This window comes from Corapipo altera, unplaced genomic scaffold, assembly GCF_003945725.1.
Source record: "Corapipo altera isolate COAL_440 unplaced genomic scaffold, ASM394572v1 255, whole genome shotgun sequence".
Taxonomy (NCBI): Eukaryota; Metazoa; Chordata; class Aves; order Passeriformes; family Pipridae; genus Corapipo; species Corapipo altera.
In genome coordinates this window covers 396,830-420,590 of record NW_020884929.1, presented here as the reverse complement: position 1 = coordinate 420,590, position 23,761 = coordinate 396,830, and the positions used below count along the sequence as shown (strand labels likewise).

General features: G+C 40.3%; 1 protein-coding gene across 22 annotated transcripts in view; it reads right to left on the bottom strand.

The window, feature by feature from the left end:
• ANK2 (ankyrin 2) overlaps positions 1–23,761 on the bottom strand; it is a 176,670-nt gene that overhangs the window by 20,825 nt on the left and 132,084 nt on the right. For 9 of the 22 annotated variants that reach the window (XM_027658928.1, XM_027658949.1, XM_027658938.1 and 6 more), the window contains 11 exons: positions 13,662–13,886; positions 12,166–12,264; positions 10,797–10,951; positions 9,803–10,014; positions 8,491–8,695; positions 7,743–7,839; positions 5,175–5,403; positions 4,006–4,131; positions 3,723–3,845; positions 3,168–3,197; positions 1,658–1,679 (listed from right to left, as the gene is read on the bottom strand). In XM_027658928.1, coding sequence (XP_027514729.1) covers positions 1,658–1,679; positions 3,168–3,197; positions 3,723–3,845; positions 4,006–4,131; positions 5,175–5,403; positions 7,743–7,839; positions 8,491–8,695; positions 9,803–10,014; positions 10,797–10,951; positions 12,166–12,264; positions 13,662–13,886 — 1,523 coding nt within the window. Of the gene's footprint in view, positions 1–1,657; positions 1,680–3,167; positions 3,198–3,722; positions 3,846–4,005; positions 4,132–5,174; positions 5,404–7,742; positions 7,840–8,490; positions 8,696–9,802; positions 10,015–10,796; positions 10,952–12,165; positions 12,265–13,661; positions 13,887–19,667; positions 19,704–20,593; positions 20,636–23,761 lie in introns of all 22 variants that reach the window. The other 13 variants (XM_027658929.1, XM_027658950.1, XM_027658945.1 and 10 more) reach the window with 4 other exon arrangements.

Here is a 23,761-nt window from a genome sequence, read left to right as displayed (position 1 = left end):
AGAGAATAGGAAAAAACTGTGAATCAACTTAGAAGTGATTTCAGAGTTTTAAAAAATGTAATGTATGGCAACCCAAAATCAGAGACAGTCACACTAGACACATACGTACAATTCATGTAAGGCAAGTTATTTCCATGCAAAGCAAAGGTGTTGCAAATGCTGCTGGGGATGTTGTAGCTTCGGTTAAAAAACAAGAGCTCTAAAAATTAATCATATAAATTAAAGGTACATGAGAATCCTGTAAAACATACTGTGGTGAAATATTTGTCTAATCTGGCAATCAAGATACAGGAAGCTGGCTGCAGCAAATTCCCATTATGCCACAGTTGGGAATGTTTCTTTCAGCAAGGACTCGTAGAAAATGGATATTGAACAGAATGAAACAGTGGAGGACTGAAGCAAGTTACAAACAGAACACAATGCTTAGGAATTACAACTGGACATTTTTTCCCTTTAAAGGTAGAACATCACATGGAACTGCACATTTCCGCACTCCAGACTTAAAGCCAAAGCGCTAACGCAAATAAGGAGAACCTAAGCAATACATAAGTAGCTGTATTTATCTGTAAAAAAACCAGCTGTTTTGCTACGGTGTTCTCCTGGGTGTACCGAATGCTTAAAGTCTGTGCTGTACATTAATTATAACCAGGTCAATGAGGAGCATTATGGTGCTGAAAATGTGGCCTTCTGGTGCCACTGTTTTGGTGTGAACTGTCCAGCACACACTGAAATGCTGGTAGTTAGCTTCACAGACTTGTAATATATCTTTTCATAAATATCAAATGCATGACTGTCCCACTGGCCAAAGAAGCAAGTTAATTAGCCAGAAGCAAAGTGGCTCCTGTGGGAAATAAAGGGCTTCTCTGTGGTCTGGGGAGTTGGTGGTGAGGAAGCAGCGGTGGAACAATGCAAGACGTGGTACTTTAACTGGAAACAAGACAGATGTCATTCTTTCCCTAGACAGATCCAAGAAATGGTTCAATTGGAAGCAGCTCTCATTAGAGAGTCTCTTCAGTCCATGTAGGTATTTGTTTGATTTGCATCTTCTCCCAAGGAGACCTCAGTGACCCTCTCACCCTCAGTTTCTAATAGTAACAGCCTGATTCTGGAGGTACAAGGGATACACGCGCTGTGCCAAGCTTTAATGTCATATTTCCAGCCATATTTCACCACAGTACAGGGCAGGGAGGGCGGGGAGGGTTAAAGAGCCTGGTTACTTTGGACAGTATCGCTTTTTGGCACGCTTGTATTCCATGAGAGCCATGGAATACACGGGAGCCTTCACTAAGTTTTCATTAAAAGTGATACTGTCGTCTGTCTCAAGTACGAGGCAAGGATGGGCATCGACGAGCGGAGAAAACAAAAAAAAAATGGAGGGATGAGCATCCATACAAGCAAAATAGCAATAGCAGGATCACTAGGGATGTCAAAGGAAAGTAAATGCTTAGATGAACGGTTTTAAATTGTTAATTTATACGTTAAAATGTATTTAATTGGATAGCTGCTTCGATAATAAATTGTTTTCTATTAAAGTATTGATGTTATTAGCAATAGCAGTTAAAAAACTTAGCTCTCTTTCATGCTTATGTTTACTCTTAACCATCTTTCATACGAACTGCATTTTAACACTTTCAACTCCAAAAAAAGAAAATCTTACTTTTTTCTGACGTCATGTCAACCTGGAAGGGGAAAAAAGGGGGAAATTTAGAAGTTCAAATCGAATTATACATGGAAGTGAAGTTAAATCCACTAGATGTATGGAGACACACAGATTCATGGAACCAAGAATGTATTTACAGTAACAGCAAAAGCATGGCTTAATTTCTTTAGTGAAAGAAAATATAATCCTTGCCAAAAAAAACACATGAAACAAAATGCACTGTCAGACTATGAAAATTCAAGAGGCAAATTTTTGAGCTTGCCTTGTGATTTGAGTTTATTTCAGTTCTGCCAGCATTTGTCCACACAAGCACATGTCGGGTAAATTTGGCCATGTAAAAGTACCCAAATTTAGAAGTAGCATTAAACATTCAGTTTCCTGTACAAACTTGTGGTGAGGGCAGGATGACCATGGAGAATGGAAATCAGCTGTGCAGTACTGCTGGTACAAGATATCGTGTGTGTTAAGGCCCCCAAGTTTTTTTGTGAGTGTTGAAAACGTTGTAGTTGTTTGAAAATATTCTTGATAAAGATAAATGCAATATACTGGCTCAGTTATGATGTGAGTAAATCCTTGCTTTTCCATAAACTGACAACGAACAGAAGTAAATCACTGGCCACATGTGCATGTCTGTACATGCCTTGCAATGCTTAGGCTCACAAAATTAAATTTTACACTCAGCAGTGTGTGTTATGGATCTATAATAGTCTGAATTCCTCTGATGCACAGATCAGCCTACATGGTAACCTGGGATCCTTTAATTTCCCTAATGTTCTTCCAAATCAGCATTATGTCAGCATACTAATATTATTAATATAAAAAATAATAAAATCAACCAAAAATAATTTAAAATGGGAGGTGGTTTTAGCCACCAATGAGCTTGCCTTTTTGTGCTTTAGTTTCTCACACACAAATAGAAGAAGTCATATTTACCATAGGAGTGGTAAATACCTCTGTAATGATAATAGGAAACTGCAATCCATGCCACAGAACTACTGAACTCTGTTCTGCATCCAAGGAAAAGATGTCCATCTGCTTTGGGTGGCTGGCTATTCTCCCTCTTCTTTCCAACAGCTGAACATCATCAAAATGTGGGGATGCTTTTCTAATGTTACCCACTGAGACCTTAAGGAACATCCACAACTGCCAGAACCGGGTTGGGAGCACAGAGGGGAGTTGGTGCTATTTAGTTTATGCTGAAGATGAAAATTCTAAACCTTATACTCCAGGTAAACTTACTTGTGACTTCTGGGTTAACACTGACTTTGTGCTGGATGTTATAAATGCAGAACATTTCTAATTTTGACACAGGGCAAGTTAAACTCTGTACATTGTAAAAGTGAGTCTGTACAAGAGTCTTGAATTGCACTCCTCCTTTTTGTGTTTGTAGCACTGAGCTAAGGGTGAATGTGCCCTTTTTACTACAGATTTAATCTTCCAAGTTGTGGTTGCTAGTTGTGTTTGAGTGGTGTGAGGAGGCACAAATATGCTGATTTAGCAACATTACCTCTTCTGGTTCTTGATCTGAATCTGATTCCTTTCAGTTCCAAATTGCCATGCGAAAAGAGAAGGGGAAAACAGCAGGCAAAATGTAATTTTTTTAAAACAGAGCAGGAAAAAGTAACTTCTGACAACATTTAACAAAAAAGACGAAAATGCAGAACGTTTCTGCAATTGATTTATGTCAAAAAGCAGCAAAATTGAACTGTCAGTTTAAAACACAGAAGGGCTACAGAACTGAGCAAAATACAAACAGAAAAGTTGCTTCTGCGTGTTAGAATTCTAGTGATCCTTATTTGTACCAAAACTGTAAATATATACATACTTTTTCTCTATAAATTAGCATGAATAAATACCTAAAACAGTTAAGAACATTACCCATTGAAAGTTAAAATATGTTGAGATGTGCTGTTTTAAAAGTACACAAAAACGCTATAGTAAGGATTATACTTTATTCCTCTTTGAAATCCCTGACCACAAAACTTTAACTGTGTTTTGCCCTCCTCCTTTCTTGTTTGTATTATAATGCTGATGACTAGAGACCAGTGTAATTTCACAGTACCTTTGTGTAAATGGGTAAAGTGATGTTTAAATTACATATGGCTTGGTGAACGAGGCCCCTTGTAGATTTTGGCTCCTTCATGAAAGATAATCGTCCACAGGGCTCTTGAGTGGTATCTCGCACCTGCCAGAGCAAAAATACATGTTTTTAAATGGAACAGTTCAGGGACAAAAATCAGGTTACAGTTGGGAATTTAGATAAATTGATTTTTTTTCCCTTTGTTCGCAAAAAATACGGTGGAACAATAACTTGAAATATTCAAAAAAGGAGCCATTAGTATTACCTTAACAAATAGAGGAAGTCTATTCTCTTTGAAGGCAAAAAAGCTGAATATATGATGTTGCCCACTCTTTGTGAGAGGCACCAAATTGCCAAAGCAGTCAACATAGATGGGTTTTCCTTCTAATACCTGTTGGAAAGGGAAAAAGCAGCAAAGCAGCAATTAATCACAGTGGTTAGGATTTCTTCTTACAGAAGAAATCACAGGCAGGGAAGTATTTTCTTCAGCAATCAAATCAAAAGCCAAAGACAGTGTTAAACAGTAGATTTCTATTTATTTCAGGTGGATTTGTAAAGGCCTAGAGCTTTTCAAAGTCAGGCTTCAGGTAAATACCTATCTTAAATCCCTATATAATGGTACTGTTACATCTTCAGACTGTGCTGTTATGCTCCCCCCCCCCCTTGTTTAAATATCAGATTAGCAGTCTGGGAGATGTTCCCTTCAGCCTGACAATACATTAATGTCTCATCCTTACTTCCCAGAAATTTAGCCTTAGCAGTTTGATAATCCTTATTTTATCTACCTGCTCTGCACAAGAAATGCCTGTCAGAGCTTCAGGAACAGCGAGGACAGATTTTTAAACGTGGGATTCTCAAGGAAAAGAGGTTGAACTAAGCAGAGGAATGTGCCATGCCTGTAAGTTACAGCACTTCCAAGCTGTTATCCCTTCTAAGGAAGCTGACAGAGCCAGAAAAACTGCATTTAGCAGGCAGTTTCCTGGAAAGCTTTTGCCTGTTCAGCAGCAGATTTAATTTTATTTTTGTAAAGCAGAATACTAATCAAACTTGCTACTTCAACTTATTGGTACATAAAGGTGCTGACAAAACATGACTACTGTCAAACTGCCTTTTTGGTTAGTGAGATGCATTTAGGAGTTACTGGAAACTGGGATTTACATGTGTTTTTTGGCTCTGACTGTCCCCCTTTAGCCCTATGGGCTAAAGCTCAGCTGAGAGTTCAGCAGCTTCCCATTGGGAATAGTGTTTCATCACTACTTTTCCTTTATATCTGACTGCAGTCCAAGTTTCCATCTTATCACTACAGTTGATACTGCCTCATGACAGTAGTTGCTGGCAGTTATTTTGCAGTACTTGTGGCAGACAGAAGGCAGAAAATATTTTAGTTTAAAAGCAGACACTAGAAAATGGAGAAAACAGAGTCCTGTACGGTACCTCTACGTCCCTGCTTCTGGCAACTTCAGCAAAATTTTCCTGTTGTTCTAGAGTTTTATCCACCTTGTCGTCCGTCATGCAGAAACACCTTAACCGCGCTTCGATGGGATCGTGGGATTTGGCAAACACCACAAATTTGGCCATGTAGGGGACACAGATAATCTCTCTGTACACTTGGGAAGCAAAAGTAACAGATTCTTGTGTCTGTCGACAGTCTATCAACCAAAATCTGTAAAGGAAAATGAAGAGTTGGGTCATCAGCACAGAAAGATTTAAGAAAGGAAATTATATATTTCCCCAGCCTGGCAGCATTAGCTGGTAAGCCCAGCAACTGTAGATAACAAGTCACAAAAAAAGAATTGTTACGCTTGTTTTTTGTCCACCATCTAACTTAAAGGATAAAAGCACGTTCCTTATATACAATATCAAAACCTGGAGGTCTTTAGGTCAGTGTAAATGATCTCGTCCTGCACGCAATGTCAGAAATGATTCTCATGTGAATTTAATCACCAAGTATTTTCCAGGGAGTAACATGTGCTGCCTGTTTTCCCAGCCATCACTTTGGTTTCTCTGCGGAGCCGATGACATTTCTTCTACATAAAATCCACTGTGTGGGTGGAAATCACGCTCGAGTTTCATACCCGTAGGATGGAGACGGAAGTCAGGAGAGGTCAAAGACAGCTCAAAAGCTGATCTAATCTACAGGGGGCTTATTCCTTACTGTGGATTACATGGCATTACGACCCCAAAGCACACCTTCTCAGCGTGACTGCTCTGGGCTTACTCATCTGCAGCTGAATAACAGTGAATTTTGTGCTGTGCTGCTCTTTAGAACATTTAACAAACACATCGGTCAAAAAAAACAAGCTGATGACATTTGAAGGAGAGAAAGCATGTGTGGCACAGAAAGGATCTGCACACTGATACTTTCCTTTTCCTGTGTGGGAGAACTATGCTGTGCTGGACTCAAACTGGAGAGGCTACATCCTCTTAGAAACCACCAGATGCCTCAATGATTTGCTGTCATACACCAGGGGCTAAAAAGCCCAAATACAGACAATTTTTTAAAAAGCTGCAGCTCAGGAAATGGAAAACAACAGCCAGGCCTCCAAGTCTGCAGTGTGATTCACATGACAAATGTATCTCTTTCCCAAGCTCATTTTGAACAATGTGAATGGGAAAATTGTTGTCCATCATTAATGATTTAGCTAGACAGAAAAAATTACTGTGAACAGTAAACAGTCCAAAATCAGCCGATTCTTGGCAAGGAAATAAGGACAGCAGCACTTTTAGACCAGGGCACAAGTGAAAAAAATTAAGGTTAGCTTGTCCTTTGGCAAAGAAAGTAGTTATTTCCCTGACTCCAAATACATGAAAAATCCCATTTTCTAACTTTACCAGCGCTTAAAGTCACGTTTGAGTGAAAGGAGTCAGCTGAACATTCATTTCATTTACAAAGAAGAGGTAGAACCCCTTACAATCTCTACATGGGACCCTGCCTATATCACAGAACATTAACAACAGTAATCAATTTTCATGTCATCATCAGGATTAGGAAAGATCCACTATAAACATAACATTCATAAGCTGTCACCCTCATTCTGGTTGTATTTCACATGTAGCCTTGCTGGGGACTTCACAGTTTCAGGGACTTGGACCTCTCAAACTCTGCATCTAGTGTCCACATATGGTTCTTAAATTAACCTTTAATTCAGCTTTAATTTCGCCCCTTACACAGACTGAGAGCAAGCTAAATACACTGTAAGATCTCCCTCTCGTGGCCACTGCTGTTACAGCAAAATGTTGACCTGAACCAAAAAGGAATGTACATCAACAAAGCATCCAGGTTAATGGGGAAAAAAAGCCCTTTCTGAACTGAGAAAGTATAATAAAATATTACTTTATTTTGCCTAACATTAAACTGGGGGTTGGACTGCAATAGCTGATCTCATTTTAACACTCAAACCTTATTTCACCATATAACAAATCTCAGCTAATACTAATAACTGCCCAGGACACTCAAGGTTGTCACTGAATTCACTGAATTTCATGGGCAAGTTATCCAAGATTTTTGTTTGCTAGACCACACTCCCTAAATGGAACACTTTCCAGATCATGGATTGCATCTCCTGTTACAGGGGAGGAGATTTCTGTGCATTTCTGTGATATAAATCATGGCCAGTGTACAAACTAAAATACATACAGATATATGTATTATTACTATTATTATTTTAATATGAAATTCTGTTTTCAGGAAGAGAGCAGTTGAACCTCGTCCCAGGAACAAATGGTTGGAGGAAATGCTTCTAGACCCCAGTTCTGTACACCTACAGGTCTTTCTGCATGACTCCTCAGTTTTTGGATATTCTGGAAGTAATCTCTCTTTTAAGATGTACAATGAGGTACCCAAACAAAAAATTTCTATTTCCACGGAAATTTGTATAATAATAAGTATCTCTGTTCCTTCTACTGTATAAACTAAAATAGTTGAAAGGAAATATTTGTTGGGAAAAAAAGACCTGCACTTGAAAGTATCACTGTAAAACTCATGTTTGGTTGTGTAGGTACCTGGCAGACACATTTGTTGTGAAGGAAACACATTCATTAACAAATGTCAGTGGTGTTGTCCCGGTGATGTCTTCCCATTGAGCAGGGGTGGTTCCTCCTGAAGGAAGAGAGATTTTAAAAAAAAAAAATTAAAACCAAGCAAGTCTACAACTCTTTTGCTTCTAAGAAATATTTTCAATTCTTCTGAGTTTTTAATGGTTATGAAATCAGTAATAATCCCAGACATGCCTTCTCCTTGGGTCCATATTATGCCACCAATGCTGGCAGGATTGGAGGGGTTAAATTAAACATGATTAAATTAATTTATTAAATTAAATGCATGCAGCTCATTTCTGCCTCTTAAGTGAGACTAAATGAGGCACTGGTCACTTTGGAGTTATAGCAAGCATTAAGTGTTTAAATCCATTATTTTTCATTCAAGTGTAGTGCAACATTAAGTTTGAACTACACTTACTCTGCCAGGCAGAGCTATGTTGGTTTTCAAGACACAAACTGTAAGGAAAATGCAAAAAACCCCACCAAACCTCAAGTGTATGATTATATTACACATCTCTTGTTAGTCCAAACAACAAATGTTATTTCTGTTTAAAAATAATTGTTTGCGAAGTAGTTTATTTTCACAGCTTCTCATCCCAGCCAGGTTTTCTCCGAGCTTCCCGTGTGTGTAATCAGCTTAAAACATTTTCCAGCCCACGAGGAGTGACAGATTCAAGATGCACGTGGAAAGCTCCAGCACTGGCACTCCTACCTGTTATGCTGCATAGTAACCTCAGGGTGGGCGTGTCGCCTCCGTAGCCATTCATGATCCCGTCGCTGGAGGCCTTGGGGACGGGAATCGTCATCGTGATGGGTTTGTGGAACTTCCTCCTCCTGGGCTCCAGCGTGACGATGGGGCTGAAGGTGGCCTTGTTGCCTAAAATCTTCTTCGTAAGTTCAGTGTGCATAGGTTGAGCCTTGCCAGAGCAACAGGAAAAATAACAGCATGGTTACTTGAAAACAACGTAGTGAGTTTGTGAGTTCCCCTTAGAACAAGCTCTGAGCTGTTTTAAAAGTGTGCTATTCACCCAATCCTAGGGGATACCAACAAGCACAGTCTCCTGGTCAGGGTAAGCTGGGGATGCAAGCAGCAGGAGGACAGGGGAAAAGACTTCCCCTTCTTTCAGGAGTGAATTGTTAGGCTGGTTCCTTCATGCTAAGAATCTGTACAGCTGACTTAATTATTGCAGCACTTTTTTTTTCTCTGCTGCCTTTCACAAGAAGTATTTAAGAAACTGTTCTATGACCTACTGTATCATTATCAATATATTATATTATTATTACTATATCATAATCATCAGCAAAATTAGGTACTTTTCTCAAGATTATACGGACAGTTAACAGATAGGAATCTGAACTAACTGGAAAACCCAAAGTTTTACTACTTGCTTTGACTTTTGCATGGACTTTCTTTTTTATTATTACTATTTTTACTAGAAGCATCGTAGACAAGATACAACACGATAAGTTGAACATGCTGTTCTCCATTCAGAGAATCACAGATTCAACTAGGTTGGAAAAGACCTGTGAGATCATCAGGTCCAACCTATAACCCAACACCACCTTGTCACCCAGACCATGGCACTGATGCCACATCCAGTCTCTTCTTAAACACCTCCAGGGATAGTGACTCCACCAACTTCCTTGGCAGCCCATTCCAGTGTCTGATTACTCTGTAAAGAATTTCTTCCTAATATCCAAGCTGAACCTCCCCTGGCACAGCTCAAGACTGTGCCCTCTTGTCCTACTGCTGGTTCCTGGGAGAAGAGACTGACCCCCACCTGGCTCCCCCCTCCTGTCAGAGGGGTTGTAGAGAGTGATGAGGTCTCCCCTGAGCCTCCTCCTCTCCAGGTTGAACAACCCCAGCTCCCTCAGCCTCTCCTCACAGCACTTGTGCTCCAGTCCCTTCCCCAGCCTCGTTGCCCTTCTTTGGACACCTCTCCAGCACCCTTCCTAAACTGAGGGGCCCAGAACTTCAAAGAAGGTGATTTTACACTAAAAACCTTGTGATTATTGCACCGTACCTGGAGGCCAACGCGGATTCGTTTGGTTAGAGCCCCTTCTGGGAAGACTGCCTGTACTTGTGGCACCACAGTGCTGCTCAGCACCCCTCCCTCGGGCCCGATGAGGTTGCTGTCCTGCTTGATCCGGGACACCACCGCGAAGTACTGAGGGAAATCCCGGGTGATGATGCGGCAGATCCGCTTCTTCTCCAGCTCCTCTGGAGTGTCAAGTACTGAGGGCGAAAGAGGAGATGGTCAGAAGACAAGAGTTTCACAGAAACTTCAAAATGCAGTCAAGCTTTTCATAGTTTCATGCAACTTACACAAAGTTTTTTAGTCTAGAAATCGAGGGGGAAAAGGGAACACATCCCAGTGTTCAGCTAAACCAGAGAAATACGGAAAAGGACAGACAGACAGACTGACCAACCAACTGAAGGGAACTTAAGACAGCCAACAGAATATGTTGACATCTCCAAGATAAGCAGCCAAACACACCAAAGGACTTGTCCAAGCTCATTTCTTCCTCACATATTTAGAACGTCGTGATGCAGCACAAAGAAAACGAAACTTCAAAATAAAAAACTATAAAAGTATGAGTTTGCCTTTAATTCTGTGAAGTGGCTTGTTTACTTTGGGGTTTGTTTGGGTTTTTTTGTTAAAAAACTAACAAATTTTGCAGCTCCAAGACAGCCCAAGGCCATTCTGTTCTCTCAGAAAGCAAAGAGTACCCGTGACTGACATTTCCTCCCACACGTGGGGCTGCTTGGGAAGGATTAGTATGATAATTGCCTTGTTTTGGAAAGATGTTTGCTATGGAAACTTTTTGTTTCACACCATGAAAAGGAGCAGCAGCAAACACAAGCGTAGCACCTCTTCCCAATTTCGTGATGGCAGATGTCTCATCCCATGACTTCAGCAGACGAGGCAAGGCAAGTAAGCAAATGGTCAAAGCTATTACCCCAGTTAGAGCAGCAGTGCAGGAGCAGGATAAAAAGCCAAGTCCCCCCCTGGGTACCTTCATCCATCCCATTGAGGATTTCGTTCAGCTCATCCTCAGTGTATTCACAGAAGTGCTCCTTCCAGCTGTCCCCGTTCTCGCTGCGCAGGATCACCAGCTCCCTCTCCTTCCCACGCAGAGCAGCAAAGTGGGGGATCTCCACAATCACAGGCCTGGCACGGCAACACAGCGCATTAAATGCACACGGGAGAGAGGAAGAGACAGGATTAACAGCAACTCTATTCAGTCTGCCACAAAGTGACCTGGAATTCTACCTATTTGGCTGGAATACTTCGGCACAATCCTAAACTAGTAGGCCACTAACACAAACTAAATGTTTACAGGGACCCAGTAAGTGCTGAAGGACAGATGAAAAAGTGCATTCACCTCTTTCCACAGTGTGAATGAGATTTGGTAAGATAATAGTGCTTATCTGGAAATTTGGTGATTGTTCCGCAAATCCATCAAAAACTCATGCTCGTTTTAGTTGTCACTACTGTCTGGGTTAACCTGTGCAACTTCATTTCAAAGAGAATCTACTGTAATATACAGGAATAGTGGTACAAATTCTGATCTCACTTATACTAGTGCAAATCAGAATAATTTCATTGCTATCGAGGGGGCAGGTGTGTCCTGCGCCAATTTACTTCTTCATAATTCTATATATTCCAATGAACTTATTCCTGATTTACACCTCGGGAGAGATACAGGAGGTCTGAGGAGATTGTCTGGGTTGCTATTGCAGTATAGGAGATAAGAATTTGCCTTGTTGCCTTACAAGCACATGTCAATACATGTATCAGCATAAGCGCCCATATATATATATATACACACACATATACACATGTGTACATATAATATATCTATATTTAGATACACATATACATACATACTCTTAGAAATAAGAGAGAAAATATAAATATATTTGTATAAACACTTCTCTAATTAGAGGACTCACACAGGTTACCATATACATAGTAGATGCCATGTGTTCTATCACACCGGTGGTATCCAACATAGAACTTATCGATTGATCAGTCCTTGATACAAAAAAACAGCTTGAAATTTACAGTAGATTCCTTTTTTTTTTTTTTGTCCCAATCCAGGTTGCTTTGCTACAGACATCAAGCACATAACTAGGAAGATTTCATGCCAAAACAAAAATGAAGGCCACAGTACTCGAAGAAAAAGATACAAACATACCACCAAAACAAAACCACATATCACAAAGGTTGAAAAATGGTCCACTAAGGGTTAAGTGTACAAAATTTCAAATGATAGAAAGGGACAATATCATGGGCATAATGACAATAAAAAAATCATATTGCAGAAGGAGGAGAAGAATGGGGAGGTCAGCATCCATCAATTTGTTTCAAGTCTCTCCTACCCAAGGAATTTGGTCCCAGGAGGCCCCAGCTGAAGGATTCGGCTGACCAAGCTTTCTCCCTCATTAAGTGGGGGAGGAGCCGTAGGCAGATGAAGTTTACTGAGTACATCCAAAGCAGCAGTGAAAGAAAGAACATAAATAAACTTTATGTATTTTTTGTGCCAGAACGCCAGTGCCACTGTCTGGTGCACAGAGTGGAATTAGGCTGTACACTAAATAAGGTTCCGTCCTAGCTGTGACAATTTGGTGACCAAAATCGGCAAAATCGGTTTCACAAATTTAGGATCTTGTCTTGCTTTATGGGGGCTTTGGCCATGAACTCGATGGGAACGGGATCTGGACCTTAGAATGCACCTCTGCAAACTGCACAGCGATTTTCTGATTTCACTGCCAGCACAACACCCGGAAAAACACTCGCAGGAAAGGGCACAAAGAGCTGAGAATGAACCAACTCCGCTACAGCCTTGTCTTTTAGGGAGACGTTCTCATTAGATAGAGAAACCATTAAAAAAAAAAAAGGGAGACGTACTCAAAATCCATTTGTGTGCGACAGAGATAACAGGAAGACTGAATGTGAAAGCACAATATTTCTTCTGCTCTTTATATTTCTTTCTGCTTTCTCTTTAAGGTGACCAAGATGTGAAAAGAATAAGTGGTAGCACTAATGAAGATGGTAGCTCTGATGACTGCCTATTATAATAGGATTTTAAAGCAACTGAGTTGTTCCCAAATGGATTTAAACTATTGCCGCTCACAGAGTCACTTCTTTTCTACTTTCTGAATGTAATAGAAGGGGTTCCTTCAATCATTCCCTTCTGGATGCCACAGTTGATAGGGAGAACAGTTGGCAAAACAAATTTTTAGAAGTGCAAGTGACTGTTGCTTTCAGCTGAAAATTGCTGAAACGAACTGTCTGCTGAAGCAGACACAAATCTGACCTTTCTACAGGTTTTGCAGCACAGGACAAAAGAAATGACCAAAAAATTCCAGGGTTGTCCAATTGCTTACTTTAGCAATTTCAGCTCCAGAAAAATCAAAGGCACTGTGCTTCCTTCATAGTCCAAATTACTGATAACAGAACAGAAGTCCCTAGAATAGCCCACTGTGTATGTAGCAAGCTTCATATTCGGGGTTTAGATCAGTGCTGTGCTACTCATCTTTTAAATAGAGCATGAACTGCCTTTTCCGGTTCTAAGGGAGTCTCTTCCCACTATAATATCCCACAACACTGAGTAATAATTATATCCGCAGAAGCACATTAACCTTAGTGCAAGTGCTTAAAATACCCACTTTGAAAGGAAAAGGTGTAAAACCTTCACGATTCGTTAAGTGGCAACCAATCTGTATTTCACAGATCTGTGTTTCTGTCTGCTACCACGCCACAAAGATCTTTTTCACCTCATGTCTCGAAAAAAAACAACCCTTCCGGTGCAACTTAAAACGCGAAAACACGGTTGAGAACGTTTTCCTCCGGGCCGCGTGGCCAACCCCCTTACCCAAGGAACTGCGCCCCAGAAGGTCCCACTTCGATGAGGCGGCTGGCCAGCCCTTCCCCTTCCACCATGGGGGGCATGGTGGCCAGCCGGTGGCGCTTCACCAGCCGGCAGGTCACGCGCGTCGGGGCCGTGCACTTGCGCGGGGGGATGATGATGCGCAGCCCGTTGTGCCGGCAGCCCCTCATGGCACCCCCGCGGGCGTCCACCATGAAGCTCACCAGGAAGCTGCAAAAACCAGGGAAAACCAGTCAGAGACAGAGTCTTATGGCATGTTCCGTGGGTACGTCCCACTACGTATGTCAACGGGGCTCTTGCTCAAGAGGCACAATTAGAAAAAGCCTTTCTCCCATGGGAAGCACCAAATCATGCTGAGGTCGTTTATTCATTAACAACTGCTACCTAAGTGTTCTTCACTGAAAGTCTTGTTTCACGGTGCTGCTGCTGGTAAAGTACCAGCAGACACCAATAAATGTGAGCCTGTATCACTCCTCGGTATCTGCAAACAACTGTGCTTAAAGTGGGCACTCATTAAATACTTCACAAGCAAATACAAGGAAATTATTTATGATTCAAAAATATAAAGCCAATTGTGACAGGATGGCGTGGGATTTTTTTGGGGGGCTCTCAATATAATTTTATGATTATTCGGCAAAATATAATTTCTAACAAAAATAGGTTTGGATATTAAAAAAAAAAACAACCAAATTTCATTCTGGAGCATGTGGATACAATTCATACTCCATCAGTGGGGTTACCATAAAAAAACCCCAGCAAGTCATTTGTGCTTGAAGACAAATTTTGGATTTTGGTCAGACAACAATAGCTACAGGCACCGTATGAGAGGGGTATAAACTGTGTAAGAGATTTATTTATGGATTTTTGTTTGTCTGTAGTACTTTGCACACCAATGCAGTGCCCCACTGGAAAACGTAGAGATGCACAAATCCATCTACAGGGAGTCCTCTTCTAGCACAAGGGAAATTATTTTTTTCTTTAAGAGGGAGAAAAACATTTTATTTTGTTTGGAATTTCTTTTGTGCTTAATTTTTTGTAGTTCCACATATAACCAAACGTAGATTTTGACAGATTTGGGACATTCTTGGGAAAGGTGTAGAACTACTTCCAATTTTTTTTTATTTTTTTTTTTTACTGGTTTATGACTTAGGATCATGCCTGATGTGGGATGGGAATGTCAGGCTGCTGGAAGTGAAAGTAAGAGCAGAGGAGACAGAACGGTGTCAGGCCTAGTTCTAGCCACTAAAATAGAATCATCTCATGGGGAGTCACAGAAATGCAACTGAAGGACCTGCAACAGAGAAAATATACTCCCTTGTAACAGGAGTAACGAACACAGGGATTTTTCCACTGTCCCCTTGACCGTTCTGTGCAACAAACATTGCATCCATTCATTGTCCACACAAGGAATTCCACATGCTGTAAGAACACAACACTCGACACACCGTGCAAGTCAGAGGGATGGAGGATGGGAAGGAGCCACAAGCGCCAGTCGGAAGCACACCATGCACCACGGATGCCAGTCTGTCTCACACATGCAGTCTCCTAGTCTACTGCCATTCAGATACCTCTAGGCTTTGCTTAGTGTAAAACTCGGGGGTAGTACAACCATTATCTCATTCCTTAGAGCTTGGTGTTTCTGTGGTTTTAACAAGGGGGGAAAAAAAGAAAATGAAAACATTTTACAGCTTCCATTGTCGGGGGGGATTAGTTGAGAAGAATGGGAGCTTCCTTCACAAAATACATTCTTTATACAGGGTAAAGCACAGATGAAAGAAGAGCTTAAGAGACACTGAGTGCTCAATTGTTGCACTAATGCTCTCGGCTTGCACTGCAATCGCCCGTTAAGTGCATGAAGTGGTGTTATCAAAGTGGTGCTGTTTCGGAGAATTGGTGCAGCTCTCCAGTACAAGAGGTGTTGTTTGAGGCAGTTAGTGACGCTGCTGGAAGAGGAGTTTCACATTTTAAAGCTAACACACTGTGAGCAACACAAAAGCTCCCCCCCCGCAATTACCAGAAGCTCTGACTGAATTAAAGCAGCATTCACATTTCTCACTGGGTAAACTGTCATAAACACAATTCTAGGGAGTCAGTTATTCTCATTATTGACATAAAGACTGTGTACTTTAACATCAGGATCCCCTTCTGTCACTGTCCATTTAGTGCTGGGTCACCTATCTACCCTATATCCTCCTTAGCTTATCTCCACATGTGCCTCAGCAATGCCAAACCCACTGTTAAGTGCCAGAGAAAAATACACAGGAAAGGTGGGGCTCCAAACCAAATCATCTCCCTTCTATTAACATGGTTGTAACTCTTTCTCTCAGTTTAAGTTTACTGAATGTGCCTGCTGGCTCAGTAAATCTATCACAGAGTCTATCAGTCATCTCTCACTGAGAGCAACCATTGCTCCAAAGAGTGGAAAAACAGGCAAGGACAAGTCTCACTGGAAAGAGGACACAAACATAACAATGGTTAAAATAAAGACAGTAAGACGTTATTATTATTATCATCCACTGTAAAAACAGCTGTTTCTATCATAAGGAAGATCTAAAGTAGTTATTCAGACAAGCACAGAATAGTGTGAGAACAGCACTAGTGCCAATTATCACATTATGGAGGAGTCAGTTCACAAACCCAGCTATGTAATACTGCGAAATTCCTGGAAAACAGATTTTGGAGAACTACCACGAATACAGTGCAAAGGAAAGAAACTGAGGGGGAAAATTTCTCAGCTCTAGACCTCAAGGGATAATACACTGACACAGGATTTGTAGAGCTGACACAGAGTGTAAAAACACATCCTTTTCCACCACACCACCCTGTTTATTTCCCACCTTGTTGCCATATCCATTTTGTCATGCACTTATTTAATCCAATTTCTTTCCATCTTTTTTTTTTAATCAGCACATTTCATATACTTTTTCCTCATGCAAGAGGGTGAAGCCAGTAATTCATAATAATGCATTTTCTGAATCACAGCAGCCTCTTTTCCTGCCTATTTGCTACATAATAGGGCATCTGGAACGTGCCATTACTGTTCCAGGACCGGAAAAGCTTTTCCCTTTTGAAGGAATGTGTCTATCAATACACAGATAATTCATACAAAACTAACACATGATATAAAATATGCTTTCTGAAATGTGCATTTGGGAAAGTGAAAAAATTCTATGACTAATATAAGGGAAATATAAAATGCAAACTAATTATTTTGCTGCCCACGCGCACACACGTTATTTTTCCTCTCTCCAACACTTCTTTTACCAGTGTTGTTGAGTGACAAGGCTGAGATGGGAAGAGATTGCACTCAACAAATAAAACTAGCAGGAATAATTGGCAGATGAAGCCATCACTCTGCCAAGTGATACCTTATGGTGATAAATTCCCATGGTCAAAAAGAAAACGATGCGTAATAGCAGCATATTAATAACCCTAATTTCATATATACTCCCTGAAGCTGAGCAGGAAACTCAGAGCTTACCCCATGAGCCAACTGCATGGGGCACAACTAAAAGCACTAACAACCACCTGTGTACAGAGAATGTAGAGGAGAGGGATCATTAAAGAGAAACACAAATGGTTCAAGAGGGGAAAAATAGAAAAGAAAAGAAGGTAAATAAAGGGGATTAAAGGAACTTTAACTTAAATTTTAATTAAGTGATGATTCAAAGTCAAAGGAGATTATGGGTATAGGTGCATCTTTCTCAGTACTAAGACAGCCTTTGAGTAAGTTCCACTTCCAGTTTTAAAGGTTCTGGTAGAAATGAAGCATGACACAGACATGTGACCCCCACAGCCTTGCAAATTGGATCAATACTGAGCTTTCCTGGGATTTAGCAAGGTGGCAACATGACAGCCAAATCAATGAAACAAATCAGGTTTGGGGAAATCATTGCCTCCTTCTTTTAAAGAGAATGAAGGGGAAATGAGGACTATTTCTCTAAAGAAAAAAACAAAGTGCAAAAGCAATTATTTTATAAGAATCAGTTATAGACTGCAGGGGAGTCTATACATGCTTCAGTTAAACACATAGCAGTCAGCTCAAGAATCATCCATTGCCTTCTAATGTAGCAAGTCTTACTCAAAAATTAAAGGCCATTTCGTTCTCCTCCACTTTAGAGCAATTAAAAACTACATACTTGCCATATGAAAGGTAACTATACCAAGTAACACTGGCTACAGTGCCCCTCTGGTTGAGGACACACACAAAGGCCCCTAAATCTTTCAGGTTGTTTCCATGCCTTCTACAGAGAGCAGAGCAAACAGCAATGACATTTCTAATGGCTTCACTTGGAACAAAACACAGACAATATTACACACTGGATAAAAGGACAAAAAGTTGGGGCCTTGTTTTCATGAAATTTGTATTTCAGATCAGAGCCTGAGTTACCCCCTTTGCTGATTTTATTCACATAGAATTAACTTGGTTTTATTCTGTACCTATCCTCATTTGAAAGAGAACAGCAGGATGAACAAATAAATTAAAAAAAGGGATGTGTCAGTGCTGCAGGGGGTGAAGGAAGATACTTGTTGTGTGCTTTGTGAGGAGTCCCTGTCCTGTGAAGAGACAGGCACAGCCTCAGGTGTTGGCACTCAAACACACGTCCCATTCTGCAGAGTCATTGGGAGAGCCATGCAAAACCCAGCAGGGGAAGGGGCTTCCTGGGACAGGCAACAGTTCTTGGAACACACAGGAGAGGCAAAATCTACACCACCACCTTCATACACTCGGCTCAGGTACGATTATTCTCTCAGACTGTGCAGCCACACATGCGCTCATCGGGCAGCAGGAAACAAAAGCTCCAAGGAGAGCACATCCACTGGAGACACATGATAGAACTTTTCAGCATTAGGTTTTTCTGAACTTAATAACAGAAACTGGGAAACAAGGAGATAGCAGCATTCAGTGTTAGTCGCAGTGTGAAGAAGCAGAAACAAACAATCAGGGTGCTTCAGCCATCCCAAAGTGTTCAGCAGGAGGAGGAGAACCCGGAGAGGCTGAAATTCCGAAAAAAGGCCTTGATCCAGCTCCCGCTGAAGTCAACAGCAAGTCATTCAACTACCTCAGCGTGCTTTCCAGCAGGCTGCAACTGTGCCATACAGAAACAAGGCAAAATACACATTCCAGGAGGACAAAAAACATGATCCTACGTGGGAAACTGCTATAGTATTGACTTCTGATAACATCCACTGCATCAGCCGGCTGCTGAGAGACTGAGTGACGTGGCCTAAAAATTGTAGTTTGGGGGTTCATTTAACCATTTTACAATTTTGCACAGCTGAATATTTAAGGAGATTTTCACCTTTCTACCGTCATGTTAAAGGAGCTGAAGAGGTGGCAATAAACACTCAGTATTGCCAAGGGAAGATAATCTCCTTTGGGAATGGCTCAGCTTCAAGCACTGATTAACTACAGCACAAAAAAATACGTGTGGCATGAAAAATAATATACACTCAGCCTGGGCAGTTATTCTACTAGTTCAAATATGGTGGCACAACTGGGCAAATATGGCCTAGGGAGTGGCTCTGAAATATTCTTTATATAGACAATGAGATAAAAGGCCCACTTAATAATTTAACAATTTACAGTGGTTTGTGTTGGGTTTTTGTGGAGGGTTTTTACCTTCCTTTAAATATTAATATTAAAGCATGCCACGGACAAAGAAAGGGTATTGTTAAATAAACCAGTGGTTAAAACAATCTAGGAATGCATAAGGAGCTTTGTTAAGTTTTTTTTTGCAGTGGACTTATTATGTGTTCAGAACTCTTTTGTTATAGATGACAAAGCAGAGGGAGAAAGTGGGCACTTACTGCATAAGAAGAGAAACAGGGCCACATGTAACTATTCCTGCTAGTTAAACTGATTTTTTTGTCTTGGCTAACGTGCACTATCAAAACACAAAAGCATCCTGAAGTGAGGTAAGAGGGGAGGATAAATAGGGTGGGTGAGAAGTGCAATGTATTAAAGAAAGAAATTATGCAGAAGTTCACCTGCTGTTGTCAAGATCAAGACATGGAGAAGAGCATCTGCAATAGAATAGATGATTTAACATCAAAAAGGAAAAGAAAGGGGGGGAGGAGAAAAGAATGAGTTAAATGAAATACTGAAATATTGGGAAAAAAAATGAAACCGATTTCTAAATCAAACACATGAACATATACATATATGTGCATATTCATTCCGTGTGAGAAGGCAGGAGTGAGCACGGAAACGAGCCTACGAGAACAGCCCTGGTTACAAACGGCCACTGCTACTACAGGAGTAAAACTCCAGTGATCTGGGCCCTCTCCAGACATTCTCCCACTGGAAGTCAGATGCCTGAAATGCACAGCTAGATTCTGAAGAAACCTTCGAGGAGCAGATCAAGGGAAGTGCTGCTCAGTTCAGGTATCCACGTGTGAAACGTGGGCCATGATTTATCAGAGGGCAAGGAATCGAAGGTAATTCCAGCCAGTGTTCCTGATTACACGATGAATCATTATTTCTTTTCTTTGATTTCCCTATCTATAGCTCCTGTCCTCCCCTCTTCTCCATTTCAACATGTTTCTTGTCCTCCTTTAAATTCCAAACTTTCAGTTTGACCTGTTTAGGCTCTCGGTAATCACTCGGTGTCACACGGACAGTTAGTTTTCCAATGTCCCTTTTTCTATGGATCTCCGTTGCCATTTTCTTCCATTAACACCAATTTGCTATTCATGAAACAAATCCGCTGTTTTTCCTCACTGTAACTTTCTGAACAAAGGTCATAAAGCTACAGCAAAATTTGAAGTCATTCAGACTTTCAGATTTAAGAAATGACTATCAGCTGGTCGCTGCCAGGTCCTGTTTCCATAACGATTTCCAGGAAATCAATCTCACATTGGGAAAAGCAATGTTATGGATTCAAAATACAACACTTGAAATAGATTTTGATTACCTTGTTAGCAAGGATCCAGCCTCCTTTTTTGCAGACATGCAGCTAAGAATGATAATTCACATTATTTGTCACAGTATGAGATGCCCACTCCCTCATCCTTCACCTTTTTTCATTGATGGAGGCAAGGACTTCCAGAAAGACAAACTCACTAATAATATCCCAACTTTTTTTTTTCAAGATAGAAGTACTGATACTCTCAAATCATCAAACAGTCAAATAGGGACCTCTCCATCAAATTATATATATTCAATATCTTTCATTAAATAGGAGTTTTACTGTGAGCAAGTCAGAGCTGGAACATTTGCAGAGCTGCTACGTATTTTCTCCAGAACAAAAAATCAAGTTAATATCAAAGCCTGGACCCAAAGCTAAATGCTGCAAGCAAAAAGAAACCTTTCAGTTCAGTGATTTTTTTGCCTTTCAACTTGAAGAAAATTTGTTCTTCCACAATAGGATATGGTGAGGTATGAGAGTAAGACTGTGAAACGTATTTGAATTATGTAGGTGTAGTTCTGTCTGTCACAACACCTTAACAGGAAATTATAAATAATATCCCCTGATATCACCAGCAAAGCAATAAAACTCTTATATTATTGGATATTTAGCACCTAAACTTTCTGGTATATTCAGAAGTCCTTAACTTAGCTCAATATGTAAGATCAGATTGTTTTATCAAGAGAAGCAAATCTGATTTGCTGAAAGGGAGTTTAAATGCAGGAATTCATATTTTTACCTTCAGCCAATGCATGAAACTACTCAGAAACTGTCAACAGTGTAAAATGTCCAGGAGATCTTTATGTTGAGATTTTGAGCACCACAAGTATGTCACCTCTTAAGAGAGAAACGTTTTCTGGGTTTTGAAACAGTTGCCAAAGACCCTGACAAAAGATCTTGCTTTTCCTTCCTTACTGATGAAATTATCAACACATTGAAACAATAAGTAGACAGTTAAAACATTTTCCCCTTCTGAAATTTCAGACATGGAAAGGGTTTTGGTTAGTTATGCAAAGGCTGAAGTACGTGCCTGTGAAATTCCACACTGAGAGAACAGTTCTCTCGGAATTGATGCTTTTGCTGGGGGTGTTACACTGATCCACAGAAACACTTCCCTACAACGGGACATCAGTAAGAACCCAACAACAATTTGGGGTTCACCACTGAAACAATGCAGGGCGTAATTTTTTTCCTCAGATTGCACAGAACACAAACTTAAAATCTTCTGTGACTTGAAATCTTCATGTCCAATGCCTTGCTGATAAGTTATTTCACAATCTGAATTCAATACATTTTCAGTGTCTTGGGTAAAATCAAGGACAGACCCTTGCCCATGGCCACTGAGTGTGTTTATATAGGATTTCTCTAAAAATTCTAAGAGTTTTCTTTCATGGCAGATAAATACTTTTCCACTGCATGCATCCAAATGATAGCAGTGCTGCTGGTTCAGAAAAACCTACTAATAGTGTGTGTCTGTGTGTGGAGGAGGGTGTGGGTGACAAGAGGAGTATAAATGACAAATATATTTGTTGTTCCAGTACTTCTACAACTGTTTCACTTTCAAAAGCAAACTCTAGTAGTCAGTGTGCTTTGCTAAAAAAAAACCATATATATACCCCCAACGGTTTATGATGATTTGATGACTTGCACAAATCTAAACAACATAAAAATGAAGTGGTGTACAGTCTTTTCCAAAGGCCAAGGAATCATTATTATAGGTTTCTTTATTACAATATTTAGTGGCAAGTGGTATGTATAGAAAGAGGAACATAATTTGTGTCATGTGAAAGGTTACTATTTAATGTAAGGCTGAAGGAGTGTTGCTCCTATTAAAATCAGATATCTTCTCCTACTACCAGCATCCTGGTCATCCCAAAATATCGAAATATCACTAATATAATTTAAAAGAAAACCACAAAAATACTGCACATCCAAAAAATAAATGCCACTCTCCTAGAAAGTCCTTAGTTCATCCTCTGCAATCACAGGCAAGACCTATCTTTCTGAAAGGGAAAACTAATACATCCTTTGGAAAAAGTATGGAATCTATGTAGGGTTAGAATAAAGCACCAAAGCCATTTTAAAGCTTACCAGCATATATAAAAACACATACATACTTTACATATTAAGTATTTTCATTTCATTTGTTAGTTGTAGAGCTCATGAAAAGCAAAATCCAAACAACACTGGTCACAGCCAAGTATCCTCCTATCAGCCAACAAAAATACTTCTCATCTATGTCACATCAAGCCATTTGCAATCACAGTTATGACAATATTGTTCCTCCTCTAGACCTGTCATTCCAAATGGGACTCCAGTGCTATATTTCAAAAGATATGGACTGTAAGATAGTTGCAAAGTCGTTTGAGATGAACAAAACTCATCTTTCCCCTCGTGATGTCCAGCCATGCTGTGTACAACGCAGTGCCACAGAAGTTAGAGGCTTTTTAATTACATCAGTTCTTTTATGAACTCATCTGCATGTTTCTAATCAAACCTCACAGCAGAACACAAGTGTAGAATTCAGTGTGAAAACCAGAATTACTTAAAACACAGTAAGGAGGAGTAGGCAGTAGGAGTGTTTAAAAGGCCAGCCAGGATAAGCTTTCTAAGCATGAACTTGGCTGGGCCTGCAGTTTGACCTGCCTTATGCCAAAACAATGAGCTTGCCTAAATGCAAATGCTTATGAAGAGTCAGTTGTGAGAACACATGAAAAGAGTGCCTAAATATACACAAACCACACGATGTTTAGGTTGTTTGTCTATTCCTGCCATTTGAAAGGCAAACACCAGGGTCAGTGCTCACCTAAATTACTCCACTAGCACGGTAAGTACTCATCATCTGGAATGATTAGGCCCTTGATCTCAATTATTGCTAATTCCAAAGAGGCAGTGATTTATTTCTCCATAAAATTCACACAATTCCTGCGTGTATGTGTCAATTATCTTATTCATTCCTCTTGAACTTGACTCAGGGCTCACTAACTTGCAGCAATTTCAGTGAACAGTCATGGTACTCAGGTTTGCTTGATTGTCAGAGCTTAAAGAGATCATAACAACTTATTGACAGCTCCAGGAGGTAAGGAATTAAAATACAGCTCATAGTTAAGCATTAGTTGAAGCTGCTGCCACTGCAGGTACTCTCTTTCCCATTTTTAAGTAAAATGCTAATTG